General features: G+C 38.3%; 2 protein-coding genes and 1 long non-coding RNA gene across 4 annotated transcripts; 2 read left to right on the top strand and 1 right to left on the bottom strand.

Moving 5' to 3' along the window:
• Positions 1-120: 120 nt before the first annotated feature.
• On the top strand, positions 121-10,587 carry LOC130992725 (uncharacterized). Of its 2 annotated transcripts, XR_009091368.1 has the most exons (4): positions 121-183; positions 2,358-2,736; positions 2,953-8,988; positions 10,319-10,587. It is a non-coding gene; the product is annotated as an uncharacterized LOC130992725 (long non-coding RNA). The 2 variants fall into 2 exon arrangements; XR_009091369.1 differs by lacking the exon at positions 121-183 and having other exon boundaries at positions 2,596-2,736; positions 2,953-9,617.
• Positions 515-1,993, bottom strand: LOC130992724 (protein ALP1-like). Its single transcript, XM_057917457.1, has one exon. It carries the CDS (start codon positions 1,923-1,925, stop codon positions 561-563), a length of 1,365 nt encoding a protein of 454 aa, XP_057773440.1. The 5' UTR covers positions 1,926-1,993; the 3' UTR covers positions 515-560.
• Positions 10,588-12,845: 2,258 nt separating the features above from the next.
• LOC130992723 (protein DETOXIFICATION 48-like) lies at positions 12,846-14,873 on the top strand. The gene is made up of 2 exons (XM_057917455.1): positions 12,846-13,108; positions 13,193-14,873. The coding sequence occupies exons 1-2, from the start codon at positions 12,977-12,979 to the stop codon at positions 14,693-14,695; spliced, it is 1,635 nt and encodes a 544-aa protein (XP_057773438.1). The 5' UTR covers positions 12,846-12,976; the 3' UTR covers positions 14,696-14,873.
• The last annotated feature ends 3,122 nt before the right edge of the window (positions 14,874-17,995 follow it).

Here is a 17,995-nt window from a genome sequence, read left to right as displayed (position 1 = left end):
TTCAAGGCGTTTCAATAGCAAAGAAAAGAAAAAACTGAGCAAAAAATAGAAGAAAAGTAGTGTTGGCTGCGGCAAAATTTTTTATCATTGGAACTTCTGAATTTATAGCTAAAAATGTTGGTTATAAAATTTTCATTGTTGAACCTAAACCCTAAAAAAACTTGGGTGATTATTGATCGAAAGGTAAATCTTTTCAAAATTTGATTTTTCTAAAACTCAGCACTAATTATAATAAAATCAAACGTAATCTTTCCTACTATAATAAGTTTCAATTGTTAAACCTAAGAGCATCCACAATGCTTGCACCCATAGTGGGTGCAATACCATGGGTCCCACTTCTATTGCACCCACTCCCACAATGGTATTGCACCCACCCGGGTGCAATAGATTTTAATTTCATTTTCTCTTTACTTTTATTCATTTTTCAATTTAAATTAAACAACTTCAATTTTAACAACATAAAATTCATTCAATTAAAAATCCAAACATTACAAATAAAATTAAAAAAAAACAACAAATATTTAAAACATCCAATTTTCGAATAATTTAAAGCCGTCGAACTACGGGTCAACCGGACCAAAGCGTGCCCATATATGCTCAACCAAATCGTCGCGGAGGCGAGCATGCAATCGTGCATCCTTCAAGCTTGCATTCCGTGCCAAATAGGCGGCGAACTCCGGTGGTGCTCCGGAATTGAATTGTGTTTGAGGAGTAGAACTTGGTCCCTCGCCGTCGTCACCGTCGAAATTACTTGCATTTCCACCTTCTTCCTCAATGATCATGTTGTGCAATATGATGCATGCAAACATGATCGAACTCATTTGCTCCGACTTCCACAAACGTGACGGTCCCTTAATTATACCCCACCGAGCCTGAAGAACACCGAAAGCTCGTTCCACATCCTTCCTTGCAGCTTCTTGCATCACCTTGAACCTCCGCTTCTTCTCATCGTTCGGAAATTGGAAGCTCTTCACGAACACCGGCCAGTCCGGATAGATGCCGTCTGTTAAGTAGTATCCTCGACTGTGGTGAGAATTGTTGGCGAGGAAGTGCACAGCCGCTGCATGCCCCGCTAAAACATCGTTGAATAGCGTGGACTGGTGGAGCACGTTGATGTCGTTGTTGGACCCAGCGACTCCAAAGAATGCATGCCAGATCCATAAATCTTGTGAAGCAACGGCCTCTAATATAATTGTTGGCTCGCCTTGATCCCCTCGAGTGTAGGCGCCGTGCCAAGCAACGGGGCAATTCTTCCATCCCCAATGCATGCAGTCTAGGCTCCCCAACATTCCCGGGAACCCATGGCGGGCTTCGTGCATTGCAGTGATGCGTTGCACATCGGCAGTTGTTGGCCGCCTCAAATACGTGCCGCCAAAGATACGAACGACGGCCTTGCAGAATTTCTTCAAGCATTCCATCGCCGTCGTCTCTCCTATACGGAGATATTCATCACAACAATCAGCAGAATTTCCGTATGCCAATTGTCGAATAGCGGCAGTGCACTTCTGGATCGGGGAGAAGCCCACCCGGCCAACAGCATCCGGACGTTGTTGGAAGTAAGGATCGACTTCTAGCGCATTGACAATGCGTAGAAACAACTCCCGGCTCATGCGAAATCGACGGCGAAAGAATTGTGGCCCATAAACAGGCTCGACGGCGAAATAATCGCGATGGAGGCGCTCGGCTCCACCTTCACGGTCACGACGAACCACTGCCCGCTTTTTCGCCGGGCGTTGTGGAGGTGGATCGAACCGATATGAACTTGCTACTTGCATAAAATTCACAGCACATCTCATAAAAAATAAATCGGGGGCTTGAGTAGGATCGGGAAGAGGAGGAAGTTGTGCGGGATCAACATGAACTTCTTCTTCGGATGAAGAATTTGAGGAAGAATTATTGTTGGAAGAATTGGTGGATGAAGACATTTTTTAGGAGTTGAAGAGAATTGTTGGATGAATTGTGTTTGTGATTGAAGGGGATATATATAGGTGAAAAAGAAAAGAAAAAAAAAATAAAAAAATTCGGCCGAAGACCGTTGAAGGCAACGGTCTTTTGACCGTTAAAATTAAATTTTTTTTTTTTTAATTTCGGAAAGGGGCGCGTGTTTACACGCCCCCTCCTTCGCTCCCACATTCGTCGAGTGCGAACGCTCGCCTCCCCTCCATCGCACCCGGGAGCAGCAACGGTGGTGGGTGCGATAGGCCGGGTTCGATCCGGCCATCGCACCCACCATTGTGGATGCTCTAAACCCTAAAAATAAAAATTGGCAGATTATTGATGGAGAGATAAATCTTTTCAAAATTTTATCTTTTTAAAATTGAGCACTAATCATAGTCAAATGTAATATTTCCTAATAGAATACTTACCATGGCGAATCACGGCGGAGGCAGGGGAATGTCTAGTGTGAGAGACGGGCAGGGGGGAACGGGAACAGGCCGTACCGGAGGAAGGAGCGGCGGTGCTGATGTCTGGTGTGAGAGACGGGGAGGGGGAACGGGAACATGCCGTACTGGAGGAAGGAGCGGCGGTGCTGATGTCTGGTGTGAGAGACGGAGGGGGAACGAGAACAAGCCGTACTGGAGGAAGGAGCGGCGGTGCCAACTTGAGGCTGGCGTGCAGACCCGGCGGAGTACAGCGAATGAATCCTCGAGGTTTTTACAGGTGCTGGAAAGGATTTCAAATCTTGCGCGAATGAAAATGAGGAAAACGAAGAGGCGGCAATTTCGATAGCTTTTGGTAGGAATTGCCGCTCGTACTGTCGATCGCAATTTTGCTTAATTAGTTCTTCTTCTTCTTTATCTTGTTTAATCAGAATTAGATTATTGCCGCTGCGGATTTCTTCATTGCAAACAGAAACTGGACTTTTAATATGTGTCTCGTTGATCTTCTATTTAAATTCTGAATCTGAGTAATTGCAATTACAACCTGTTGTAACTGTTTACTTTCTTGCAGGAGAATCTAGGTAGTGGAGAAAGGGAGTTGGCTTCAGAGTGGAGAGCGCTGCCTAATGCTCTAGGGAACTCAAGGAAGTATGTGATTTGTGTATTTGCTAATTCCTGAATCAGGTATCTGATCCTTTCTTCTTAAATGCCTTTGGATTAATGTGAACGGCGTGTGTTGGAAAATAGTCTTTGCTTTAAGTACCGTGGATCCAGGATTTGTCGATAGGGTGCTGAACTTGTTGAGGTATGGGGCTGAAGCCTGAAGATACCTGCACAAAGCACAATGTAGAGGCAACCTCTAAGCCAAATTTTTCTGGACAGTCAGCAGCATAGTTCGTTTTTTTGGTCCAAATAGAATCTTAATGTTTTTAGGATTATGGCTCAAACACTTACTATAATAAATACTCCCTCTGTCCCGTTCACTTTGCATGCATTCCTTTTTTGGGCTGTCTCATTCGATTTGGCCTAATCCATTTTTGGCAAAACTAAGGATCACTAATTACACAGCAAAAGCCTAATGATAGGTCATAACACTTAATACAATAAACACTCGCTCTTAAATAATCGTACCAAGAATAACTAGGCCATATTCCATTGATTCAACAATAGGTGCATTGAAAGTACAGAAAGAGCCACCTCTATACGTTTTTTTTAAAGAAATTGTTTAATCTTCTACAAAAATAAACTAATTTTCATTATTAATTGTTCATAATCTTATTTTAACTAGGAGCAGCATTGAAAATTAACTAAGAAAGGGGAAAAAATACAAAAATAACACAAATTTAACAAACTAATATAGCAAATCACTGTTAAACGTAAGCAATTATTATGGGTTCTATAATTATTAAACCAATGTATTATGTTCTATCTTCTCATCTTATTTCTTATATATAAAATTGGGAGGGGACTTCAGCCCTCCGGCTTTTAGTGTCAAAATAGTGTAATTGCATCTGCATGGACTGGTTTTGTTCTTTTAAGGAGTTTGTGTTTGGCTATGGCTTATCATGGTTGAGTTGTGGCTGGAATTCTTGAACTAGAAGAATTCAATATCTTATATTGTCTTCCCTTTAGAACTACAGTTTAAGTGAAAAGTGGCTATGGGAAGAATTTGTGCTAGACAGTTCACTTTTAGCGAACCTCGCTCTCGATGTTAGAAATTATATGCTAGATACGTCTCTTGAGCAACTGACCACTTGAAATTCCTAAGGAAATCAATGAGATGCATTTTTTGGACTTGACTGCTCATATGGAGGAATAGAAACCTGAAATGAGGGTCAATTGAATTAAAACAAATTGAATATTTTTAAAAATGATAGGTTGGCACTCTGTTTCCTTTAAGAAGTCTTGTCCTTTCGTCATTATTTGGAGAGTTCTTGCACTTTTATCTTGAGATTTCTGATATTCATATGAATATATGCACTTCCATAATGAAGATATGTAAAATTTTAACTCTTGGGTAGGGTCACATAAAGGATTAAAAAAGATTATGTGTGGGAATGAAAAAAAGATGTAGTTTGCTATTTTATAAACATTTTAATATTATTCTTTATTTATCTTACATTAGTTCATGAAGAGTCTCTGCTTGATGGACTTAATCCAAATAATATGCTCTTTATGTTCATTTTTTTTTTTTGACTTGGGGGGAGTTGGGGAAGGGGAGTAGTGGAGTTTGAACCCGGGACCTCACTGTTCATACACAGGAGATCACACCGCTTGGTGTCCCCTTAGGGACATAATATGCTCTTTATGTATGGAAAGATAAAAGTTGGTATCATAAGAAAAAAAAAAGCACACCAGTTTTTAAGATATTAAGATACTTGTTAAAGTTACATCTAACATTGTTGATGCAAGTCAAATATATTATATTTCCATCAAGATCAACTAAATATATTATATATTTCCGTCAAGGTCAACTAGTTTTGGTCATAAATTACCATATTCATTATGTTTATCTTTCTTGAGTTTCCACTTTCCTACATTTTTTATAAGTGGTCTTTCTAAGTGATTCTTTTATCTAGAAAACTTTAGAAAATTTCTACAAGTTGTCTACACGTTGATGAATTCCTACTTTAATTCTGAAAACTTTCACTGGTTCTCAGTCTTTATGGATAGTTTAAGAAGGGACAAATGAATGCTCTTATAAATTGCTGCACTTGTTGGCTAATCTGAAATTCATATGTTGGAGTTTGTTTGAGGTATTCACTAGCACTCTTATTTTCTCAAATTAGGTTGTGAAGTTATATGGATTGAAGGGATACCTATTGACAACTTAAGCCACTAGTCTGTAAAGGTTTCTTATACAATGAATTTCATTAAGGCATGTGCATTCAGTACTTTTTATATGATTAGTAATTATGAGAAGGTATTTGATAAGATTAGTGGTTTACTGAATAATCTAAACTAATTATATATTTTACACTAACCAAAACTAAAACTCACAAGATATATTACAATAAGTCAGTAACTAACAAAAAATCATACTCCCTCCGTCCGCCAAAAATATTCCACAATTACTATATTTGGCGTCCGCAAAAAGTATTCCACTTTCCTTTTTAAGCCATGGTCCCACCATCCACCTTTATATTTTATCCTTACAAACACTCTTTATTTACAAAAAACCCACCCCAAATTCAATCTCAACCACACATCTCATAAAGTGGTGGGACCCTTTCTCCACTACATCAACATCATCACACATTTTATTAAACTCCGTGCCCGGCCAAAGTGGAATACTTTTGGCGGACGGAGGGAGTATAATTTTAATATTGGAGATGTACAATAATGAACATGATTTCAATATGATAAAATTACATACACATGTAGAATGCCTATGTGTTTTTGGTGCACAAATAATTTGTTGTTTTTTGTAATTGTATATTATCATAAGTTAATAACATTAAACATAATTAAAACATATTAAATAAGATTATTGAAGAATAATAAAGTGAAGGCAAAAAGTTAAAACATGATACTAAGGGGGTGTTTACTTTGGAGAATTAGCCTTGATAAATAAAAATAGTAAGGCTAATCCCTTGTTTACTTTGATGGATTAAAATTTTTGGATATCCCAAGGTCCTTGATTATTTCTATCATTTAAGCTAGTTTGCTTGACTCCTATCCCATTGAAAGGGTTGGATTGGAAGAAGTCTTAGTCTAGGATAAAAATACTCAATCATGCATCTAACCCTAAGGTTGAAATGAGTGTCATTTACCATTTACTCCCTTCGTCCCACTAAGCATGGCTCCTTACTTTTGACACGGTTATTAAGAAGAAGAGTAGTTAAAGGAGAAAAGTGATAGAAAGTGGTGGAGCCCACAACTTTTTGTGAGATAAAGAGATTTCCTTTTTTGGAAAGTGCTATTTGTAATGGGACAACCCAAAATGGCAAGGGGGCCATATTAAATGGGACGGAGGGAGTATTATATATATCGTTAATAAAAAGGTTGAATATATATTATATATTCAGTACTTCAATTTTCCTAGGCCCTGAGACGACCGACCTCAATTGCCTCATGGACAAGCTGGCATGGCTGATGGACTTAATCCAAATAATTTTCTCTTTATGTGTGGATAAAAAGTTGTCATCATTTTGGAAAAAACAAAATGCACAAAAGTTTTTGAATTCCTAAGATATTTCTTAAGTGATTCAGTTAATGATTCCTACTTTAATTCTAAATACAGGTTCTCAGTCTTTACAAATGGTTTAAATAGGGGGAAATTAATCTCCTGTAAATTGCTAGTTGTTTCTAGAATTGCTGATAATCTGAAAGTGACCTCATATCTTTTTCTCATTTTCTGAAGTGTTTTCTGGTTATCTATTTTTCTCAAATTAGGTTAGGATTTATATGGATTGACTTACCTATAAATTAATTTCCGATTACTAGAGTTATATTGTCTATAGTATTTTGTTTTTGTGTTGCCATTTTGTTGTTTAGTTAATAATGCTATGAAAGGGATGTTAACTAATCAGCAAATTATCTAAGTGACCCAGATTGAAAAGCTAAAGCTTATAGATTCATTCAATGTTGGAAAGGTTTTTTATTTCATTAAAGCATTTCAATTATGTTATGTATTTTTACATGACTTGTAATTATGAATAATTTGCATTATTGGTTACTGGATGCCATGTTTTATATAAGTGATGAAATTCCAAACTGTAGCAAATACTGGCATCATCATCATCACATACTATGATCTCTGTCTCTCACTCGTCATGGCGCACACTAACATGCTGTGTCTAACCTGTAGTAGAAAAGATTTTCTAGAAACTTTTGTGCGATTCTTACATCCTCCATGTACTTTAATGCAAAGTTGCAAACCATTGCTGATGTATATTTTTCTTGTTGATTATGTAACCTACAACCACACTTCTAGTTAGATCTAAATCCAAATTCTTTTTGCACTGTTACAATATTCTCTCTCGAGATAAAATGCTTCACCCAAGTTCCCCTATATTTTCAATAGAGCTTAGCTTCATTCAAAGCATTAGAAACTGTTGGTTCCAAACCGTGGTGTAGTTCAGCACTGATGGACTTGTTAGATACTCTCTTGCAATTTTGTTTAAGCTAGGTATTTCATTTATTAATCTTGGAGCTGTGATTGCATCTTGCTAGAAGACTCTAGAGTATCAGAACCTGGTTTCAGTTATATCTAATATGATGTTAAATTTTGCTCATATCCTTCACCAAAATAGGAGCAATAGTAGCTTGCAAATAGTAAAGAAATGCTTTAAATTTAGACCTATCAAAGGCATTTAGGGCTTCAAGTTCACCTGTGATGATAATAATGATGGTGGTGATATTATGATGTAGATGATAAAAGCAACAAAGGTTATTATGATAATATGTCATCACTATCAGATTTTCTAATCCGCTCCAGCAAAGATCATTAATCTTTTTAGAAGGGGCTTCTGCTTCTAATTTCTAATTACAAGGCAGTATATTTCTGAAAAAATCATAATGTCCCTTAACCCAGTTAAATGAAAGTATGTACTTTAGTGTAAATTTAGTGATTTCCCTTATCCCATATGGCCATGTGAATGGAAGTTCGTTGTGTTAGATTTAGAGGGTGTTTGGCTGAGCTTATAAGCTCCTCAAAACAGCTTATAAGTTGTTTAGGAGTTTGTAAGCTCATTCCAAGTGTTTGGTAAAATAAGTTCCCAAATAGCTTATAAGCTCAAAAAATAAGCTCCAAGAGCTTATAAGCTCCCAAAAAAATAAGTTCCTCTACCCCAACTTATTTGTTTATAATCTCATATGCAATAATCATTTTACAATTATTTTTCAACTATAATTTATTATTTTCATCATATATCATTCAAGTTCATTTTTCTTCGATTTTCTCTTTCTAATTTTTTTTTTCTCTCTAGCAAAAAACTCTCTCTAGCTTATAAGCTTAATTATCCAAACACTTTGATAACTTATAAGCTCTTAAAAATTACATCTTATAAGCTCTTTAAAATAAGCTTAGCCAAACACCCTCTTTAGTGACTGCTGTCAGAACAATAGAGTGCTTAGTGAAATTCTTAAATGGTGATCCACATAGAGCATTTAAGATGCAAACTACATATCTTATCCTTGTGAAATATTTTGATGAATATTCTTTTTAAGTGATCAACCTCTTCGCTGGGAAATAGAAAATATCTCCGTCGCACAATTGTACTGAAAATCTGGCACCATCTTTTTAAAGTCCTTGAATCCATCTATTCTAGAAATACTGAGAATCCTTTATATAAGCCATGATTGAAGCAGGCCACTCAGACAAAAGTTGTTCATAGAGTAAATACCTTACTGTTACTGATTAGGATGGGTGGTGCTTCTCTTGTAAAACATCTCAAAGATTGTACATAAAAATTAATAAACCATGTTAGCTTGAGTTGATTCTAACATCATTCTCAACACTGCTTTTAACTATTAAGATAAGCTGTAGGATACCAGGATTTATTCCTGGAGGCGAAAAAAATTATAATTTCCACAGGAATTTGCTGCCCATTACCTGATGTAACTATTATGCCATGGAATCTCATGCAATTTGCACCATGAGCTGGTGAGTGATTTTCCTTTTTTTTTTTTCTTTTTTTTTTCTTTCTTTAATTTCCTGGTTGGTGGCATGAATTGCATCGCATGAAACCTTATCGAATACAAGCTTCCATACTCTTGTCTTCAGAAAGCATGGCGCTAGATTTTTGTGAAATTGTACCTTTTCACCATTCTCTTCCTTTTGTTTGCATCTTAGCTTTGGAATAAATTCTTATGTGTATTGCATTATCAGTATCTATAAAGGGTATTTTGCCTTCTTCTGATTCTTGTTACATACACAAAAAACATTGACCAGCCTTTTGTAATTTGACACACAAATGTTACACGGCTTCGGAAATTTCCAGAGCCTTTTAAATTAGGCAGGTTACTACATAAAACATATGTTGTTAAGCATGCACAATATATATATATATATATATAGGGTGCGGTTATAGTGAGAACCACACTTATCGTGAGAACATAAGAACCATTAAAATCAATGCATCTACTATATAAATTAATGCATTCGCTATTAAATTTAATGCATCCGACAATAATAAATTTTTTGCTCCCTTCAGGATTCGAACCCAGGATCTGCATTCATCCACCAAGATGATGCATCCACCGTAGATCTTGATGATCGAATGATTTAAAATGGTTCTCTGTTCTAATTTTATTTAGTGGTTCTTATTTGAACTTCTCCCTATATATATATATATATATATATATATATATATATATAGGGTGTGGTTCTAGAGAGAACTATATTAATTGTGAGAACGGGAGAACCATCAAATCTAATGCATCCACTGAAAAAATTAATGCATTCGCTGTTAAAATTAATGCACTAAAATTTTTTTAAAAAAATGCTCCCTTCAGGATTTGAACCCAGGATCTGCATTCATCCAACAAGATGATGCATCCACCGTAGATTTTGATGATCGAATGGCTGAAAATGGTTCTCCGGTCTTCTTTTATTTATGATTCTTTCTTGAACCTCTCCCTATATATATATATATATATATATATATATATATATATACACACATACAGTGAAAACACTTCTTAAAATATAAATATAAATATTTTTTAATGTACGAATTTTATCCAACATGGTTACGAATTGTGAAAAATAAATTTTTGCTACCTTTGGGATTCGAACCCAGAACCACGAATTCATCCAACAAGGTTACGAATCAATCGTAGATCTTGATGATCTAAGGGCTGAAAATTGTTTATATTTTATATTTTAAAAAGTATTTTTATTTTAGCCCTCCCCTATATATATATATATATATATATATATATATATATATATATATTGACAATTGGCATTGACACGTGGTTTCAATATTTAGGAGACTACGAGAGGGGCTCAACAACACCAGAGGATGCCAGATATCAACTGTCGACCTTTTTATCTCTTAGTAATTATATTTAATCAATCCTTGTTGCCTTTATTAACATACATTGCCTAGGTGGCGGAATTTACAAATTATTCTTACACTGTATATTGATGTTTTGTTTACTGAAATTATGCATATTGCGATGCTTAAATTCTTCATGCACTCTGATGAAGAATATAATAGTGGGTCAGTGGGTGAATGTCAATTTTTGGTGGACGCAAGAGACGCCCTTCTTCTTTTGTATCAGAATGTGTCTATTTTTCAACACCAAAATCAAAGGTTACGAGCCATTTGGTGAACCCCACTTACCATTTTTTTTACACCAAATTTCCAGCGTGGCTCTTGCATTTTCATATTTAACAAAAAAAAAAGTGAAAACAAATCCCCTTAGCCCTTAGGGATGGAGCGATTATTTTTATGTTTCGAATTTCACTATTGCCTCGATAGGTATGAGTCTGCCACACATAATTTGCACATTGCGGTTAACTCAGCGTTACTTGCAGGTTATTGCACATGAACAAGGGATCTATTGTATAGAAATATGAATTTACCGGTGCCATGCTATACTGCATATGAGCGTGAGAATTTTGCCGTTGAGTGTCATTCAAGTGTTGCTTCGTAAGGAAATATAGACGATGTGGTTTATAGGGTATTGTAGAAGAAGGAGAGGCTTAGTAAGTTTTTTGTGCAGGGAGATGATAATTTTAAACAAAAAGAAATGAATTTGCATGTTGTAGTTTAGCTCTCAGACTGGGAGTGGTGCGTGTGAATTATATGAAGCAGTGCAGAAGGCGATTATTATAAAGTGCATGGCGCAGAGAGGGACAGAGCGGTACAGGGTGGGGGAAGGCCCCCACTTTTAGGCAAATTTGGTTGTTTTTTAAATGGATATGCATTTAGCACGTAGTTGAGAGTTACCGATTTATTTGAGATTGTGTTTCCTCTCAACCAGTCTGCCGGTGATTACCAATACCATTTTCCATTTATTATATAAATATCATATCATAGTGGTCCCTTTCCCCCATAACTTGTTCATCCCATTCTCCTTTCTATTGCAACCGTTTTTGCTTCAAACTTGTCATTTTTGGAAGCATTTCAAACCCCTCGCCTTCTCCCCATTATTAGGAACCCTCTAATTTGTTGATTGAGATTGGATTGCCGTCTTAGCTGGGTAATCATCATATCCATCTTTTCCTTTGGACCATCCACTCCACAATTTCATTTTATGTTCTCTTCCTACTCACGATATTTACTCATAATGTATACTAGCAAACTCAACATCAAATTCAAATTTTGGCTTTGCACGCTATAATATCTTAATTAATTGAGATGATGGTCAAACCCTCTAGCTATCTCATGCCACATTTTCTTAGTCAAACAAGCTCATACTAATAGAGACGTTGATGAGATTCAAATCCGAGCTCTTTAGCCTAACAAATACCCACTCCACCGCTAGGAACAATTTCCTAGTGTTATTTAATTATATATGGCTTCATCTACAAAAAAACACTTCTGATGAGAAACACACACACACACACAGAGCCAGAAATGAGATGGGACCTCATAGTGATTTATGGATGAAGTTGTGCCTCTCAAATTGGGCAAGTAGCTAAGGCGTGTTTGGTTGTGAGAAATCGGCCGTGGACAGCTCCGACTGCGGTACATCACATGGACTGTGGAGGGAAATGTAACATGGGATTGGTTTTGCCTATGGACACACTAACACCTTCCCACTGTGTGTTTTTTGTTTGTAGATGGATATGATAAACACACACAATGATGCTGTGTCACCTCAACACAACTAGCCATTGAGGGAATTGAATTTAGATTGCTTGTCAATCCCATTCACCCTTTCCACTTAGCACTGAAGATAATCTTTTTATATATTCCTCATGTTTTTCTCTTTTCTTTAGAGAGAGAGAGAGAGGGGGGTAAAAAAACCTAAAAAAAAAAAAAAGATTATCCTACGTAAATACTTGGATTAAAAAAGGGAAAGATTAAGCTACAGAACTCCCACCATGAAATAAATGCCCAAAAGAGAAGATTACCTAAACAAATTCTTGGACTCAAATCTGTAGGCGGTTCAAAAGAATGCCGTTTCCACCAATCACATCCACGCAATATATATAATGCTACTTGGATAATATAGTGAGAAAAACTCGCGCTTCCGCTCCTTAATACACACGTCAATTTTTTATTTCACCACTGTTCCACTCTTAACAACAAGATGCATGAAATTTTTATTGTTACTTTTTTTTTTTGTGTGTGTGTGTGTGTAGACGAAGAAATTAAAAAGGAGTTGTGAAAAGTCCCCCACCCCCAAAATAATACTAGTAATAATAACACAAAATAAAAACTGAAGTTGTAGCAAGCGGCTTTTTCATAGCATTCTTCTTTTTTGACACGTATTGAAGGCATACCTATTCCTGTTTATGTATATATAGACAATCAATGTTCGCATTCCTCCCATCAAGTTTTGCAAATGCCAAACATCCTACACCAACCCAAAAAATTTGTCTATTTTTTATTTGGTTAACTATAGTCCCTCTCACTCTCTCCCAACCTTTAGCACTTTGTAGTGAAGAAAATAAACAAAAAAGAAGAGAAGGTATGTGCAATCCCAAGCCGTCTTCACCTTCCTCCTTTATTCCTACCAATAAAAACCATTTCATAAACCCCAACAAAACCACGGTCGTTGTTGATGATGAAGACGACCTGGATAGATGGCCGAATATCTCCGAGGTAATTAATTAAAAATCACAAAAATATGTGTAGAGCATAGAATAATAAATAATGTTTGGTTTTGGTTTTGATATTGATAATTAGGGCGTTGAAGAAATGAAGGAGATAGGGAAGATATCATGCCCAACGGCGATGACAGGGCTTATACTATACTCACGAGCCATGATATCAATGCTATTCCTGGGTTACCTGGGCGAGCTGGAGCTGGCCGGTGGGTCCCTGTCGATCGGCGTGGCGAACATCACCGGGTACTCCGTTATCTCCGGGCTGGCCATGGGCATGGAGCCCATCTGCGGGCAAGCCTACGGCGCGAAGCAGATGAAGCTACTGGGGCTGACCCTGCAGCGCACGGTGCTCCTCCTGCTCTCCACCTCCATCCCCATCTCCCTCATGTGGCTCAACATGAAGCGCATGCTCCTGTGGTGCAACCAAGACGAGGAGATCTCCTCCGTGGCCCACACCTTCATCGTCTTCGCTATCCCTGACCTCTTCTTCCTCTCCCTCCTCCACCCTCTCCGGATCTATCTCCGCACCCAGAGCATCACATTGCCCCTCACCTACTGCTCCTGCGCCTCCGTCCTGCTCCACGTCCCCCTCAATTTCCTCCTCGTCAACTACTTCCACATGGGCGTCGCCGGCGTCGCCCTTGCAATGGCGCTCACCAACCTCAACCTCGTGCTGCTCCTCTGCTCCTACGTCTACTTCTCCGGCGTCCACAGGGCCTCCTGGGTCTCCCCCTCCCTCGACTGCCTCCGCGGCTGGCCCTCCCTGCTCTCCCTCTCCGTCCCCACCTGCGTCTCCGTCTGCCTCGAGTGGTGGTGGTACGAGCTCATGATAATGCTCTGCGGCCTCCTCCCCAACCCCAAGGCCACCATTGCCTCCATGGGGATCCTCATTCAGACCACCTCCTTCATCTACGTCTTCCCCTCCTCCCTCAGCCTCGCCGTCTCCATCCGGGTCGGCAACGAGCTCGGCGCCAGCCGTCCCGCCAGGGCGCGCCGCGCCGCCGCCGTCTCGCTCGTCTGCGCCGCCGGCCTGGGCGTCGCGGCCATGGCCTTCGCCACGCTCATGCGGGGCCGCTGGGGGCGCCTCTTCACCGACGACGGGGCCATCCTCGAGCTCACCGCCGCGGCATTGCCGATCGCCGGCCTCTGCGAGCTCGGGAACTGCCCGCAGACCACCGGCTGCGGCGTGCTGCGGGGCAGCGCAAGGCCGACGGTGGGGGCGAATATCAACCTGGGCTCGTTCTACTTGGTGGGGATGCCGGTGGCCTTCGTCATGGGGTTTTGGCTCGAGATGGGCTTCGCCGGCCTGTGGATCGGCCTGCTGGCGGCGCAGGCGTCGTGCGCGCTGCTCATGCTGCTCGTGCTCAGCCGCACCGACTGGAGGGCGCAGGTGGAGAGGGCCAGAGAACTCACCACCGCCACCGCCGCCACCGCCACCACTCAGAATTGTTTGCCGCTTTCCACAGCGGAAATGGCCACCATTGATAAAAAGAGTCATGTGCATAATCTTGATGAGATCTTATGTGCTAACGCTGTCGAAACGGATCCTCTCATCATCGCTACTACACAAACTCCGCATTGAATTAGGGTAGCTTCATTTTTTTTTTCTCTGTTTTTTTTTTTTGTTTTTTTTTTTGTTTAAGGGTACGTCATGATGAGGAGAGGCTTTGTGAAAAATTCTTGAATTGAACTAGTAGTACTTGCTAGCTAGTGTTTTGGGTTTGTACCGTTTTACAGTGTAGAGATGTTTTATTCTGATATTCCTTCACATCACCCTTTTTTTTCAACATATAGTGCAAATGGCAAATGGTAAATGGTCTCACATTTTATTCCTCGTCTTTTAAGATCCGAGTACTTCCTTTTTTATCTTTTAAAAGTTTTTGCAGGTTGTAATATTATATATAGCGTATACTTACTTATACTTGTGTGTGTTGTGGAGCATGATGAAGTGTAGGAGTAATATATAAGAGTGCATGTTTGGTGGGATTATAGTGTCAGAAAATTAGAGAAAAAGGTTAAGCTGTCGGTTGTTTTAAGGGCTTGGAAAGAGGATGTACCTGCCCTTTTCCTCATGTTTCCCTTCCCGATTAGGTCACAACATTCTCGACCTAAAATGGAATGTTACCCTTTCCCCCATTTCTCCCTAATAATTCATCATTTATTAATTACACTACCAACCTCAACTTTATGATTTTTATTTTCATTGAATACCTATAATATTGGTTTCTTTTAATAGTTTAATGTTGTCATATCAAAACATTTAATTTTAACATTGGTCTTTTGTATAATAATTGGGTCGAGGTGTACAATGCATTCAAGAGCGACATTTTATTGTTTCAATCATTTTTTGAGGAGCTGATAAGTCTCGCCAATTTATCAATTTTTGTCTTCAATCTCCACCGCCTCTCTCTCGATTTTTCATCGTCGTCACTGCCTCCTCGGAACATCACCTCCAAAATTGAGGCTATTATAAACTTTTGCGAAAAAATACGTAACAATGTAAAAAATTTGTAGTTGTGATAAAAGTGTAATAATGTAAAATACACAATTACACAATTTTTCTCGACTATTACATGATTTTGCAAAATCGTGAAAATTGAAAAAATGTGTAACAATGTATTTTAAACTACTACACACTACAAGGGTATTTTGGTCACAAATGTTATCATTTCTACAATTTTACCCATATTGAAAGAATTTTCTTTACTATATGGTTTTGACTAGAATAGAGTGCTACCTCATATTTCTAACATCTTGGATAGTACCTAATCAGATCTTTTATTTGCGTTTGGATAAGGTTCTCATGAATCTAACTAAGCTCTTGTGTTAGCTCTTGAGCGCAACTTCTGACTCACAAGAGAACCTAAGGGTATTGGATGTTTTAGAGACAGGTCTTAAGAAGATATGAATTTCACCCCTGATGTCTTCAGGGTTCCCATTGGGTTTCTCGATGCTTAGAGGTGTTTGGCTGATGTTATAAGCTCTTTAAAACAGCTTATAAGTTGTTTAGGAGCTTATAAGTTTGCTCAAAGTGTTTGGTAAAATAAACTCCTAAAGAGCTTATAAGCTGTAAAATTAAATTATAAGAGCTTATAAGCTCTCCAAAAAATGAGTTCCTCTACTCTAACTTAATTTCTCATTTTCTTATAAGCAACACTCATTTTACAAATATAACTCAACTATTTTTTTTTTTTTTCATAATATATCATGAGTAAAATTTTGAAGTAGCCAAAATAAAGCATAAAACACAATTTATGGCAACACATTGAAAAAACACAAATTTTGGCCATTTTTATTGATTTAGACGTTTTTACCCTTAATGAGGCGGACCGGGTAGGATCAGGCACGCGGGTCGCGTGCCGGGTCGGGTTAGGCACTTATGGCACTATTAGTGCCATAAGTGCCAAGATTTTACTTTGGTTTTATTTTGGATTTTCGTTGGCACTAATAGTGCCATAAGTGCCAACGGAAATCCAAAATAAAACCAAGTAAAATAATCATACGTGCATCACAAATATAGAAACAACAACATCATTTAAACCCTAAATGGATAATCTAAACCCTAAATGGATAATCTAAACCCTAAATGAAACATCAAAACCTCAATGGATAAGTGTGCACTTATGGCACTAATAGTGCCATAAGTGCCATACGTGCAGCACACAGATCAGATCAGATCTGTCATGGCTGAAATCGAAGGAGGCGACCGATGGAGGAGGCGGCGCAACGATCAGATCAGATCCACCGCCGCCGCCTCATCAGACCAGATCTTCCGCCGCCGCAAGAGAGAGAGAGAGGGAGATGAGAAAGAGAGAGGAGAGAGCGGCAGCCGCTGGAGAGAGAGAGATGGAGGATCTCCTCCACCACAGCTGCGAGAGCTCCCAAGCTTGACGCCGCTGCCGCTGGAGAGAGAGAGAGAGGGAGATGAAAAAGAGAGAGGAGCCGCTGGAGCAGAGAGAGGGAGATGAGAAAGAGAGAGGAGCCGCTGGAGAGAGAGATGGAGATGAGAAAGAGAGAGGAGAGAGAGAGAAGGGTAGAATAGTCATGACATACAAAAAATGGCCAAAATTTATATTTTTTCAAATGGTGGACAAAATTTGATGTTGTATGTTGAATAGGGCCATTCGGCCCTATTGTTTCATATATCATTCTAATTTTATCTCTTTTCGATTTTCTCTCTCTAAACTAATAAGTATCTTTCTAGCTTATAAGCTTAATTATCCAAACACTTTGACAACTTAATTATAAGATCTTAAGAAATTATATCTTATAAGCTTTTAAAACATCTTATAAGCTCCAAGAGCTTATAAGCTCTTTAAAATAAACTTAGCCAAACACCCTCTTAGTTTTATCAATGCTAACTTAGGCCAGCTGATCCAATATATCGCCCATCATTTGAGAGTTGGTATTATTCTGCATCATTATGTTACTCCCTCCGTCCACCAATTTTTGTCCTAGGAGAAGTGATAAATAACCCTTTCCCTAGGACACGAATTGGTGAACGGAGGGAGTATTTATTTATTATTATTATTTTGTTGTCGTTGTTATTATTATTATTATTATTATTATATTATTATTATTATTATTATTATTATTATTATTATTATTATTATTATTATTATTATTATTATTATTATTATTATTATTGCGTGGTCCAATCGAGTAGATAGGCTATTTGATACGTTTTGGGAATATATGGACCATTTAAAATAGAAAAGAACAACTGGTGGACTGTATATATGCAGTAAACAACGCAATGCGTGCTTCACTGTATTTTAGAGATTTGAATTTACAAATATTTTTGTATTACATGTAACATCTACTATCATCAATAAATGTATATATATTGTATGCATGTTATGTACGTTAATGATTTTATTAA

Source organism: Salvia miltiorrhiza, chromosome 7, assembly GCF_028751815.1.
Source record: "Salvia miltiorrhiza cultivar Shanhuang (shh) chromosome 7, IMPLAD_Smil_shh, whole genome shotgun sequence".
In the NCBI taxonomy this organism is placed as follows: Eukaryota; Viridiplantae; Streptophyta; class Magnoliopsida; order Lamiales; family Lamiaceae; genus Salvia; species Salvia miltiorrhiza.
The sequence above is the reverse complement of the archived record's forward strand: the minus strand, read 5'-3'. Positions and strand labels throughout refer to the sequence as shown.

Coding starts and splice junctions, on each gene's coding strand:
- LOC130992723 (XM_057917455.1), top strand. CDS start 12,977: ATGTGCAATCCCAAGCCGTCTTCACCTTCCTCCTTTATTCCTACCAAT. Junction 13,109..13,192: donor GATGGCCGAATATCTCCGAG/GTAATTAATTAA, acceptor ATTGATAATTAG/GGCGTTGAAGAAATGAAGGA.
- LOC130992724 (XM_057917457.1), bottom strand. CDS start 1,925: ATGTCTTCATCCACCAATTCTTCCAACAATAATTCTTCCTCAAATTCT.